Here is a 14,059-nt window from a genome sequence, read left to right as displayed (position 1 = left end):
CATTTCTTTTTTTTTGAGAGAGAGAGAAAGAAAGCGTGAGTGGGGGAGGGCCAGAGGGAGAGAGAGAGAGAATCCCAAGCAGGCTTCATGCTCAATGGGATCATGACCTGAGCCCAAATCAAAAGTCAGATGCTCAACAGACTGAGCCGCCCAGGCGCCCCCAAGAATCTGCATTTCTAACAAGCTCTCAGTTGCGGCTGATCCGCGGACCACATCTTGAGTAGCAAGTAACATTTCAATTGCTCAATGTTAACGTTGGAACATAGGGGTCCAGGTCCGATCCCCTACCTTCTCAAATGAGGAAACCTATTCAGGAAGGTTCGATAACCTAATTGTGTGGAACTCCTAGTGAAAGTGGGAGGAAGCATCTCCCTAGTGTGGCTCCCAGCTTGTCCCCTCTCCGGGGCCTAGTGTGGCATCTGGGGCAGGAACAGGGTTTCCCTCTCACCACCTGGTCTCTCCTACTCTCCCAGCACAGACTCACCCCTCGAGTGATCCTGAACTTTGCCTAACTTAGGACTGAGAAGGCCGTGGGGCCTCTTCCGTGGTCATCCAGTCATCCAGTTCTCCTCCCTTCTCCCCCAACAGGGGGCCCATCCACTCACATGGGGGAGGACGTGAGGGGGTGGCTTCATGAGGGCCCTACATCTGCTACGGAGGGGGGCAGGGAGACAGGATGGTGACAGCTGCTGGGAGAAAGTGATGTGTGAGGACCGGGCCACACACGGAGATCCTGACAGCCCAGCCTCACCCGGGCCCACACGGGCACTGAAGGCAAAGACACTCGCTCTCCAGAGGGAACCCGCTCCTGGACACGACACACCATTTCCTTACCTGCTGAGAGGTGCAGTGACAGGCCTGGGCAGGTGGCAGCAGAGGCTGACAGTTGTCAGAGGAGAGGCTGATGCGCGGCTCCTGCTTTGAGGCTCACCTGGGGACACAACCAGAGATGGGTCGACAGGTGTGGCAGAAGCCGGCTGTCCCCCAACCGCCCGGCCCCCAGGGCCTTCTGCTCTGGCTTTGCCGCTGTCTCTGCAGCCCGCGGAGTCTCCTTATCAGATCACACGGGAGACGGTGAGCTACGGGCAGGAAGGGAAGCCCCGATCGCACACAGCGGAGCGGGAACACCTCGGGGCCACAGGCTGGCCCGGCTCTCCCTTCCCGGCCTGCTGGTCACCCCCAGCCCCACGCGCCGACCCGCTTCTAGCCAACCTCTGCCCAACGGAAACAGTTTAGATGCCTTTTCTTATTATAAAGAGCTAGGCCAATTGGAGGGAAATGTGAAGACAGAAAATTACAGCAAAGAAAAAAAACCAATTATAGTGCCTCTTCCCATTAACATTATCCCTACGCATATTAGAATAACCTGGTTCCAACCAAAAGACATCTAGCACAGAAGAGATGACTCAATCGGGTGGCTTTAAAGGTCTCTTCAATGCCAGGGACTCTCTGTGGAGAGGCGCCTGGCTTGTTGCCTCCCTGCTCTGGGACAACGGGCTCGTCCCCCAGCGGTTTTTTGACCACCCCACCCTACAGCATCCACGTCCCGGGGATCCCCGTGAACCTGCAGCAAAATAAAGGCTGGCCAGGAATGGGCTGGACTTGGGGGAAGGATGGGTGAAGTCGTGCCCGGTGCATTTTCCCCAGTCCAGGGCTGAGGGTGGATCAGTTCCCACGGTGTTCCCCTCACCCCCACCATCTTCCAAAGGGAGACAGACAGACAGACAAAGCCCTAGAGAGGAGGCCTGCTGTCCTGCAGGGTCAGAGCGTCAAGCCTGCTCCCTAGGTAAGTGGCTTTGCAATTTTTTTTAAGTTTATTTATTTTGAAAGGCGGGGAGCGAGCCGGGAAGGGGCAGAGAGAGAGAGAGAATCCCAAACAGGTTCTGCATCATCAGCACAGAGCCCCACATGGGGCTTGAACTCACGAACCGTGAGATCATGACTGAGCTGAAATCAAGAGTTGGGCGCTGAACTGACTGAGCCATCCATGCGCCCCTAGGCAAGTGACTTTAAAGCTGGGCTCCAGGGGTCCTCCCTGCCCACCCTTTGGACAGACAGGAAACCCCTGGGATGGGTGTGGGGGGCTGGGGAACAAGCCACCAGGCCAACCCCAGTCCCCCTCCGGGTCCTGACCTCTGCTCCAGTTATGTGATCTTTGTCCTAAAATCAGATGTGCCCAGGACAATGCGCTCTACTCTCAGTGTCTTCATCCTTAAAAGAAAAGGCAGAGTCCTCTGAGTGGGTCCACATCACGGGTCCCCACAAACGTTTTGCAATAAATGCTACAAATGGAATGAGGAAAGCTAGGACAGAACCAGAAAAATACGGAGATGATGCTGATATTTGCTTTATTGAGTAGATTAGATATTTTGTACCTGGACACATCCTGTCAAAGGGGTCTAAAGGCTTTGTGCAGCAAATTCTCTTCTCAATTTTTTTAAGTTTATTTGAGAGAGAGAGAGACAGTGCAAGTGGAGGAGGGGCAGAGAGACAGGGAGAGAGAGAATCCATGCTGCTGGCACGGAGCCTGATGTGGGGCTCGAACCTCCGAAATCGTGAGATCATGACGTAAGCTGAAATCAAGAGTTGGATACTTAACTGACTGAGCCACCCAGGCGCCCCTCAATTTTTTTTTTAATGTTTTATTTGTTTTTGAGACAGAGCATGAGCAGGGGAGGGGCAGAGAGAGAGGGAGACACAGAATCCAAAGCAGGCTCCAGGCTCCGAGCTGTCAGCACAGAGCCTGACGCGGGGCTCGGACTCACAAACTGCGAGATCATGACCTGAGCGGAAGTCAGATGCCCAACCGACTGAGCCACCCAGGCGCCCCAACCCCTCAATTTTTTTTAGTGTTTAGTTTTGAGAAAGAGAGAGAGCAAGAGAGAGACTGGGGGGAGGGAGAGATGGGGACAGAGGATCCAAAGATCATGACCAGAGCCAACGTCGGACGCTTAACAGACTGAGCCACCCAGGCTCCCCCGTGCAGCAAATTCTCTGGACTGGCTCCATGAAAAAGGGTCCCCTGGTCACAGACGTTTGAGAAATGGCCATTATTTCACTCGTGCCTTTGGAGGGCCGTGCTGCACACTGGCAAATAAAGACTCTGAGGAGTCCTGCGGTGAAGAAACCTGTTGCCCGAAACCCGCCATTCCCCGAAGGACTGATTCAGGAACACCCGGGTTTTGTTTTGGTTTGGAATGAACAATGCATCTCCCACTTTGTCATCACACACGACACATCACATCACTGGGTGAAGGGACCCAGTGAGCCAGCTGGCTGCACTGGCACTGGCTGCCCAGGGGGCTGAGGGGACGGATAACGGCAGCGCACCTGCGCGCCATTCTCCGTGCACCTGCTGTTCTCCAGCCCACCGTGGGCAGGTCTGCCTCTCTCGGCGGTCCCTACGCTGGCAGAATCCGAAGCACCCGGACACTCGGTACCGCCGACGCCCGGCTCTGTTCCACTCCCATGACCCTGGGCCCCGGTGCTCTTTCTGGGCCCTCCAGGGGATTCTGACACCTCAAGTCCCCAAACCACTGCCCAAGTCCATGGGTTCCGAGGCTTTGCTGTGCATGTGAATCACCTGGCGCCTTAAAAGATGAGATGCCGCGGTCACACCCCCGACCACTAAGCCACACTGACTTTCGAGGTAACTCCGGGGTGCAAGCCGCATCCGAAAAGACACAGCGCTAGTCTGCATCTAAGCTGGTGCTTGCCCTACTCCTGTCATGTGAGGCACGCAGATCTCAGACTCTCATGGACAGAGCCAGGTGGGCCCGGGAAGGGGACAGACACACAATCTCAGGGCCCACCCAGACCTTTGGAATTACAGCCGCATTTTCACCGGAGCGATTCAGGTGCAAAATAGAGTTGGGAGACGTTCTGTGCCAGGGCTGGGGTGGGGGTGGGGGGCAGTGCCACTTTATGCAGGGAGTCTGAGCCCAAGGTGAAGAGACTTGACTGAAGACACAGGAGTCCGTAGGTGGGGGATGGTAGAGTCACTCTTCTCCTGACCCTCCCGTTATTATTCACGGTCCCATCCAGCCTTTTGGGCTGCTCTTACAGATGATTTTGTTGACTCTGGTAGTTCTTTGAGAGACGGTGTATCGAGGAAAGATGATCCATTTCTCCTTGTCCACTTGCCACCTGCATAGCATTTCGTATCCAATGCTTGGGGCTTTCTTCAGATGTCATCCCACCACGTTGCCCTGGGCCCCAGGAAGGAGCTGTAGACACCTCCCAGTATCACTACTGCTTCTCAAAGCGAGACTCATTATTGGTGCTGACAGGAACTGGCTCCTGACGGGTCTGCTTGATCTGTCACTGAAAAACGCTGCTTTTTAATGGCACTAAATATGCTGCCGTGATGTTCTCATGGCTTTTTTTCCCCCCTCTTAAATAGGAAAAACATACTTATCTGTAGACAGAATGCTGTGGTGGTCTCATTGTGGAGGCCTCGAAAGTTCTACCGCGTGGCCATCAGCTGGCTGGGAGGCCCTCAAGGGCAGAGGGTGGTTTTACTAATGTCTGTGTGCCCAGCACCATCCCAGGACAGGCCCACTGTCCACGTTCATATAACCGTGACTCGTGTATATGTGAAAGAACAGGCTCAGGCTTCACAGCAATGATGCTGATTCTCCATGACCGCTGTGGTTTCGATTCTTAAAGCGGAGCTAATTCAGCTCCCAGTTGTGAAGTGTAATGACCTAAAGTCACGCGTCTTTGCTGATGGCGTGGTGCTGGGTCTTGAGGAGCAAAAATCATAGTCTCTGTTCTCACAAGGCTTACAGTCCGGTGGGGCGTATCATGCGTTGTTCAAAAAATTGTACTGGTGAATTCATTCTCATACACGGAGGCATGCAATTCTTAGGGGGTGTATAGCCAAAGAACTTGACCTGACCTGAAGATCTATGTTGGTTTCTATAGGAGATTCTGAAGCCATAAGGAGGAATGAGACTTGCCGGCCCCACAGAGCTCAGTGTCTGAGCGGGAGAAAGTAAATAAGTAATGGTCATAGTGTGATAGGTGTATGTGGGGCTGAAGCCATTCTCTCCTTTTCTCATAATAATATAATTGTGGCTGATTCTGAGGGGAGCAGGACGATTCTGAGCTTACCTCCTCCCATGCACACACCAAGGCTGTAACTACATATAGAACAACCCTCTCTGAGGATGACCTAAAGACTGATAGAACAGATCTTCCACAGCTAAAGACATCAGGAGGGATATCAAAGGCATGAAGTCCTCCCTGGAGGGTGAGGAGCTCAACATCCATACCAGGCACCCCCCTGCCCTGGGGATCTGCACCTCCAAGAAGACAAGCCCCCAATACACCTGACCTTGAAAATCAGCAGGGCTTAACTCTGGGAGCCGACATGCTACAGGAAACCAAGCCTCTACTGTTAAATCTCTCATGCTCTGAGAACCAGAACTTTGAAAAGTACCTGGGTAATGTGTGAAGGAGATTTATTATTATTATTATTATTATTATTATTATTATTATTATTTATTTGAGAGAGAGAGAGAACGCGCACAGGGGAGAGGGACAGAAGGAGAAAGAGACAGAATCCCAAGCAGGCTCCACTCTCAGCATGGAGCCTGATGTGGAGCTCGATCCCACGACCCTGGGATCATGACCTAAGCCGAAATCAAGAGTCAGACGCTTAACTGACCAAGCCATTCAGGCGCCCTGCGGAGATTTATTAATTAATTTTAGGGCATGTGCCACAGGGCCAGGGTTCTTTAGGAACTTTCTCTGGGAATGGAAGTGCTGGCAGGTGGCATTCTTCTTGCCCTCCTTCAGCCTAAATGACAGCAAGAGGAAAGACAACAGTTATATACGAGGGAAATCTCATACGGCTATCAGCTGACTTTCCAGCAGGAACTTTGCAGGCATGATATCTACAAAGTGCTAAAGGAAAAAAACGTGCAACCAAAAATATTCTACCTGGCAAGGTTATCATTCAGAACTGCAGGAGAGATAAAGAGTTTCCCATATAAACAAAAGTTAAAAGAGTTTATCACCATTAAATTGGTCTTATAAGAAGTGTTAAAATGACTTGTTTAAGCAGAAAAGGCCATAACTAGAAGTAAAAAAAAAAAATTATCAAGAAAAAAAAAATAAAAAGATGTAAAATATGATATCAAATATATAAAACATGGAGAGGGAGTAAAAATGTAGTGCTTTTAGAATGTGTACAAACTTAAGCAGCTATCAACTTAAAACAGACTGCTATATCTCCATATGGGGTTTTATATGAACCTCATGGTAACCAAAAGCCACAAACCTATAATAGATCCACAAAAAATAAAGAGAAAGGAATCTTAGCCAAAGACTAAAGAAAGTCATCACATCACAAGGGAAGAGAGCAAGAGAAGAAGAAAGGAACGGAGAAGAACTACAAAAGCAACCCAAAATAATGAACAAAATGGCAATAAAAACATAGCAATCAACAACTACTTTAAATGGAACGAATGCTCCAATCAAAAGAAAGAGAGTTAATGAATGATAAAAAACCCAAGTCTCATCTATATGCTGCCTACAAGAGACTCACTTCGTATCTAAAGACACATGCAGACTGAAAGTGAAGGTATATAAAAAGATATTTCATGCATCGGAAATGAAAAAAAGCTGGAGTAACAATACTTATGGCAAACAAAACAGACTTCGAAACAAAGACTGTAAGGGTGTGCACATATGTGGTTAAGTGTCTGATTCTTGATCTCGGCTCCGGTCATGATCTCATGTTTGTGGGTTCGAGCCCCACACTGGGCTCCGTGCTGACAATATGAGGACTTCTTGGGATTCTCTCACACTCTCTTTTTGTCCCTCCTCCTCTTCCTCTCTCTCCTCTCAAAATTAATAAATAAAATTAAAACTAAAAAAAAATACTGTAAAAAGAGACAAAGAAGGACATTAGGTAACAATAAAGGGATCAACCCAACAAGAGGATATAATTGTAAATGTTTATGCACCCAACATGGAAGCACCTAAGTACATAAAGCAAATATTAACAGACATAAAGGGAGAAACTGACAGTAATACAATAAAAGTAGGGGTCTTTAACATCCACTTAAATCAATGGCTAGATCATCCAGACAGCAAATCAATATAGACCAGTGGCATTGAACGACACATTAGACCATATGAACTTAACAGGTACATATGGAATGTTCCATTCCCCAAAAGCAGAATACACATTCTTTTCCAGTGCACACAGACCATTCTCCAGGATAGATTACGTTAGGCCACAAAACAAGTCTCAGAGAAAAATTTAAGAAGATTGAAATCATCTGTAGCATCTTTTCTGCCCACAATGCTATGAAACTGAAATGACCGGTTTCATTATGAGAAAATAAACCTGGAAAAACACAAACACGTGGAGGCTGAACAATATGCTACTAAACAACCAATGAGTCAATGGAGAAATCAAGGAGGAAATTAAAAAGATACTTTGAGACAAATGAAAATGAAAACACAACATTCCCCAACCTTTGGGATGCAGAGAAGCTGTCCAAAGAGGAGGTTTTAGAGGTATAAGCCCTCCTCAAAAAAAGCCAAGAAAAATCTGAAATAAACAATCTAACTTATACCTCAAGGAACTAGGGAAAAAAACCCCAAAGCTCAAGGTAGTAGGAAGAAAGGAAATAAAGATCAGATAAGAAATAGATGAAAAAGAGGCGAAAACAAACAAACAAATGGGGCACCATGGTGGCTCAGTTGGTTGAGCATCCTACTCTTCATTGTGGCTCAGGTCATAATCCCAGGGTCATGGGATCGAGCCCCATGTCAGGCCCTTCGCTGAGCATGGAGCCTGCTTGAGATTCTCTCTCTCTCTCTCTCTCTCTCTCTCTCTCTCTGTCTCTCTCTGCCCCTCTCTCCCACTTGCACTCTCTCTCTCTAAAAAAAAAAGTTTAAAATAAACAAAAACCAATAAAAAAGGTCAATGAAACCAAGAGTTGGTTATTTGAAAAGATAAACACAATTGATAAAAACCTTAGCCAGACTCATCAAGAAAACAAAGAGAGGACTCTGATAAATAAAATCAGAAGGAGGAGTGACAACTAGCATCACAGAAATACAGAGGATTTTAAGAGACTATTATAAAAAATTATACAAACAACCGTACAGTTGTCCAAACAAACTGGACAATCTAGAAGAAATGGATAAGTTCTTAGAAACATATAATCTTCCAGGACTGAACCAGGAAGAAAGAGAAAATCTGAACAGACCAATTACTAGTAATGAAATTGAATCGGTAATCAAATCTACACTCCTAACAAAACTGAAGGACCCGATGGCTTCACAGATGAATTCTACTGAACGTTCAAAGAAGAGTTAAGACTTATTCTCCTCAAAATTTATTTATTTATTTATTTATTTATTTATTTATTTATTTATTTAATGTTTATTTATTTTTGAGACAGAGAGAGACAGAGCATGAACGGGGGAGGGTCAGAGAGAGGGAGACACAGAATCTGAAACAGGCTCCAGGCTCTGAGCTGTCAGCACAGAGCCCGACGCGGGGCTCGAACTCACGGACCGCGAGATCATGACCTGAGCCGAAGTCGGACGCCCAACCGACTGAGCCACCCAGGAGCCCCTCCTGAAAATATTTTTTAAAAAATTTCAAAAAATAGAAGAGGAAAGAAAACCTCCAGATTCATTCTATGAGGCTGGCATTAACCTAATATCAAAGCCAGACAAAGACAGTACAAAAAAAGAATTATAAACCAATATCCCTGATGAACAGATGCCAATATCCTTGACAAAATATTGGAAAACGGAATTCAACAATAAATTAAAACGATCATTCACCATGATCAAGTGTGATTTACTCCAGGGATGCAAGGATGGTTCAATATTTGCAAATCAGCGTGATGCACCACGTTACCAAAAGGAAGGATAAAAATCAGAGGATGATCTTAACAGACGCAGAAAAAGCATTTGACAAAATTCACTGCCCGTTCATGAGAAAAACTTGAAAATACTTTCAAATCTTGACACAAAAGTAGTAATTTAAGAAATTCTACTTGGAAAACCAAATGCGAGGCATAAATTACAGCAAAGAGTCCACCTTGGGAAGCCACGTTCACTTTCTGGGCATAGACTGGTGGCGTGGGCCTGCCAGGTCCCACACGTCCCCAGGAAGCAGTTCACTGGAGACAGAGCCCAACACACAGCCCTGGATCACGAGCCACACCTTGGCCTTGACAGCCACACCTTGGCCTTGATAGCCACACCTTGGCCTTGAGTCACTGTTTCCAGTACTGCGGTGTCATGTCATGCAGATTTGCTCTTGGGTCCAGTCCCCACGGGTTAGGGGGGCTACAAATAGGAATGTAAGGATGCTATTGTTTTACCCTACAATCCTGTTAGATGCCAGGTGGCACTGCTTTGGGCATAGAAGCTGAGGAGAGGTTCTCCCAGCATTCACAAAATCATTTAGTTAAGATCCCTCTTCCCTAGCTTTAACATAAATCGGTTTCGGATTGCCACAACCATTTTATATACTGAGTCAACATGTTGGAGTGTCCCCCCAATAACGGAGGTCACATCAGCTTCAAAACAAGGGATGTAAAAGGGAGAATGATCTTTCACCTGAAAGGTCATGACCACTGTAGCAGCAAAGTGGTATTTGAGCCTCTCAAGGGAAATTTTGCTTCTTCCCACGGCCATTCCAGGACAGAGCTGGATATCCTGGGTGCTGAGCAGAGAATCAGGTGCTGTCACACCTGTCTTCAGTGGGAGCATGGTCCCCTCAGTCCCCTCAGAAGGGACAAGGCCATGGCCAGCCCCACCCCTGCTTGAACTTGCACTCTGCAAAGTAGATACAGTGATGGTGGAGCTTGGGGCATTTTACAATCTGGGTCTCAGTTACTCAATTTACATCTTGATTCCCTGAAAGCATCTGCCTGATCTGATAACATCTCATCACACCGATGCCAAAGAAGCACAGAGTTAAGGAGCCTTTAGCCTGGCACGTACTGTAATGGACCCAAGGGGCAAGAGATTCTTAGGAGAGCACTCGGAGTCTGAGGGAGGCTGGAACCTGCTGGTCACCAGTCACCACGTGACTGCCCTCCTTATCTGGCCCTGATTAAGATCAAGAAAATTAGAAAAGGTTGGCAGACCAGCTGCTATATTTAAGGGCATTTGACAAGTCGGTGCAGAATAAACAAGAGAAAGAGAAACCACGTCCGTCTTCCGTGTGACCCTTAATACTTCCCGCTCTCTCATCTACGTGGCCACCCCAGCCACCCTCCAATCATTTCTTTGGCTTTGCAGATAGAGACCCAAAATCTTATTTGACAGGAACAAGCATTAAAAGGGCCAAGAGCTGTTGCTTTTCCACCAGACTTCATAGAGTATGAAGTTAATTCTTTTACTGCCTGCCGGATTACAAACTCATTACTCGAACTGGACCATGCCCTTGACCATGCCCAAAGACTCATGTCCTGTGTGTGGTATCCTACGGTATAGAATGAGATACTCTTCATTTGTCTCATGGCGACTCTACTGGTGGGGAGATCACTGCACCAAGGAGGAAGGGGCAGCTGAGAGGTGATGTGGCTGGGCCAGTGTGCTGGGGTCCTAGGACCATCATAACAAATCACAAACTCGGTGGCTTGAAACCTGGTGTCATTTATTCCCATGGTTCTGGAGGCTAGAAGTTTGAAACGAAGCCCATGTTAAGACCATTAAGACCACGTGGAGCCACGTTCTCTTTGAAGGCTTGAGGGGAGGATCTTTCCTCTCTTTTTCCTGGTCTGGGGCCTCCCAGTGATCCTTGGCATTCCTCGCTTATAAACACATCACTCCAATCTCTGCTCGCATCTACACGGCCCCCAATTCTCCAAGTTTCTGTGCCTCCTGATTTTCTTACAAGGGCACCAACCATATACTGGATATAAGGCCTTCCCTCATCCAGTATTGACCTCATCTTCACCAATTACATCTCCTATTTCCGGATAATATCACACTGTGACGTTCCAGGTGGGTAGGAATGGGGAGGGGGACTCAACCCAGTATCAGCACGAACCCAAGACTGTGGCTGTAGGTTTATGATCATTTTTACAAAGAGTCATTATGTTTTGTTCTTTGTAAGACCCATAAGGAAACACTTCTCCGAGAATGGCATGGTGTTTCATGGATGTGTGAAAGAAACTCATCTTGGGGTGACGGGAACACGGACGGAGAAGCAGTCTGTGGAACAAAAGTAACAACCTACAATTCCCTTACTTCACAAATGACACGACTGAGGTCTAGCCAGTTATTTCCCCAAAGTCAGGAAGCAGCTAATTAGTGAGAACCTCAAATCAATCACCCATTATTCATTTATTCAGCCTTTACTAGGTCAGGCACAACACTCAAGAAATGAGGGGTGATTCAAACATGGCTGTTGCCCTCTATTTAGTGTGGGAGACAAACTAACAGCAGCATATGCAATCATAGATCCAAGGAGCCACCACAGAATCTGTGAAGGGGAGTGGGGCCCAAAAGGAGAGGATGGATTCTTCTTGGGGTGGACAGGGTGGTAAGAAGAGTGGGAGGGCTTCATACTCACTCTGAACCTGGGAAGGCGAATAGGAGGTCACTAGGCAGAGGGAACAGCATGTGTACAGGCAGGCAAGGTGTAAACAAGCCTGGCATGCTCTACAAGCTGCATGCTTCTTTATTCCTGGAGCCCAGGGTCAGATCACGGAGGGTCTCAAATGCCACTCTAAGGAGGTGAGACCTGAATCAAGTAGGCAGTTAGAATCAAGTGAAGGATATTGAAGCAGAGAGGTAATGAACGGCTTTTACATTTTAGAAAGATCACCTCAACCCAGTGTGGAGAATGTGCAAGAGGTGAATGAGACACACAAGCAGACCACTTCGGAAGCTCCACGAGTCTAGACGAGAGACCCGCTGCGTGCACCTGAAGCTCTGGCAGGGAGATGACGGGGGGTGATGGAGAGCTAGTACCGGGATGGAAGTGCGGAGAGGACGACATCGGGATCTGAACGCTGGGGAAGGTGGGGAAGGAAGGTGGCTGGCCGACTTTCGGGGAAACTCACCAGGCTCAAAAAGAGAAAGAGGGGTTCTCAGGGGTGTGCGGTGAGCTCACGTGGGGCAGGCTGCACTTGGAGCGACTTTAGGACCCCGAAGAGACCATGCCCGGCAGACAGGTGGACTGACGGGGATGCAGCTTAGAAGTGAGCTTGAGCTGAAGATGGATGGAGAGTTGTCGGTCGTGCCTGTAGGGCCACCAGAAGTCCGCTCATGGAAAGGCTCAGAGGAAGAGGGGGCAGGAGTCAGAAGGCAGGGCCAGGTGAGAGCCTTGGCTCAAACCAGCGTGGCAGGGCTGGGCACAGGAAGGAGACCCCTATGCTCATCTCTGCTCTGTTTCTTTGATCTTCAGTCTGTGTTTTCAGAATTGTAGAAGATTTAATACTGAAAAGAACCCACAAATGACTGGCTGTGGCTGACAGGCCAAGATGGCCGGGAGATGCACCACCTTCCCCGAGGATGCCTGGGCCAAGGAGCTGGTGCTGGTTGCGTCCTTTGCCATCGGGGGACTCGCTGTAATTCTACCCCCTCCTCAGCCCCTTCACCAAATACTCCACTATCATCAACAAGGCCATGCCCAGAACTACCCAGTGCCCGTCTGTGATCATGGGAACACACCCCACCCCATGTACCCAGCGGCCCCCTGGACCCCCAGGGGAGGCTGCAGTGGTGGAAGAAACTGTGAATACCTCGAGGGACAGGGAGGAGGCCCCCTCCCCTGTGGCCAAGAAAATGTAAAAAGCGAAAAATACCAAAAAACCCAATAAGTTACTCATCGTGGACCAAAGGCCACAAAATTGCTAGGACTGTGTCTGAGGCTCCGTAAAGTGCAATTTTGCAGAATGGAGAAGTGACAGCAGAGCTTCTGGGTCACGAAGGGCCCCAGCTATTATGTAGTTGGTACAGAGAGCACAGTCTTAAATGAGGCTGTTGGCCATGGCCATTGGGTAGAACGTGGAGCTTGTTCTTGGAGAAACAGAGGTAAGCCATACAGGCAGCTGGCTCTGGGAACGATCTGAACTATATGCGTTTGAGCCTTGAACAACGTGGGAGGTAGGGGCGCCAACCCTCCGTGCAACCAAAAATCTGCATACGACTTCTGACTCCCCCCAGATTTCACTACTAATAGCCTACTGTTGACCGGAAGCCTTAACAGTAACACAAACAGTCGATTCGCCCTTATTTTGTATCTTATATGCATTATACCCTGTATCCTTACAGTAAAGTAAGTTAGAGAAGAGGAAATGTTATTAAGGAGATCATAAGGAAAATACATTTACAGTCCTGTACTGTACCTGTCGAAAAGAATCCACATAGAAGTGGACCCTCACAGTTCAAATTGTGTAGTTCAAGGGTCAGCTGTATGCTGCGCCCCCCACACGATGCCATCAAAAACGCCAGCACACATTCAGTGGGTCATGCTCTTTGATGGGAGAGAAGCAGCTCATGCCGATTTGTCTGTTGGCCTCTCCCAGCCAGACCCTTTCCGCCCCTTGGTATGTTTGCCGTCTTTCTAGGGTGCAGGCGAAGCTTCCAGTATCCGAGTAAAACCAGTGGCTATCGTGAGCCTGGATGCACTGCCTCCCTCTCTGGGAGGGTTTCTAGCACAGCCCTCTCGCCTCACTCTGGTGGTTCACTCTCTAACACGGGCTTCAAATGCCACAGCCTGTGTCCTGTTAAGAAGCAGTAGCCTTGGCGACAGGCCAAGCTACCCAATGAAGATGAGGCAGTTCCAACCTCTGGTACCGGTTCCAGGAAACACTATTTCTAAAGACTCCAGCTGCTGGCAACTGCATTTTATCTCTAACTATTTTTTAAGACACCATTTACAGGGAAATGCTGGGATTTCCAAGTGAATTTCTATGGAGGTGAAATTCACCTGGCATAAGTAACTATTTCAAAGTGAACATTCAGTACATTCACAATGTTGCACAACACCACCTCCGTCTAGTTTCGGTGCATTTCCGTCACTCCAGAATAAAACTCCATACTCATTAAGTGGCTCTCC

At 48.2% G+C, this 14,059-nt stretch overlaps 1 protein-coding gene across 6 annotated transcripts in view; it reads right to left on the bottom strand.

Annotated features, from left to right (window-relative positions):
* GNG4 (G protein subunit gamma 4) overlaps positions 1-14,059 on the bottom strand; it is a 71,075-nt gene that overhangs the window by 28,762 nt on the left and 28,254 nt on the right. For all 6 annotated transcript variants that reach the window (XM_045039914.1, XM_045039911.1, XM_019814292.3 and 3 more), the window contains exon 2: positions 835-931. Coding sequence is in view for 2 of the 6 variants with exons in the window: in XM_045039911.1 (XP_044895846.1) it covers positions 835-931 (97 nt within the window). In the remaining 4 variants the exon portion in view is untranslated. The remainder of the gene's footprint in view (positions 1-834; positions 932-14,059) is intronic.

Source organism: Felis catus, chromosome D2, assembly GCF_018350175.1.
Source record: "Felis catus isolate Fca126 chromosome D2, F.catus_Fca126_mat1.0, whole genome shotgun sequence".
In the NCBI taxonomy this organism is placed as follows: Eukaryota; Metazoa; Chordata; class Mammalia; order Carnivora; family Felidae; genus Felis; species Felis catus.
The sequence above is the reverse complement of the archived record's forward strand: the minus strand, read 5'-3'. Positions and strand labels throughout refer to the sequence as shown.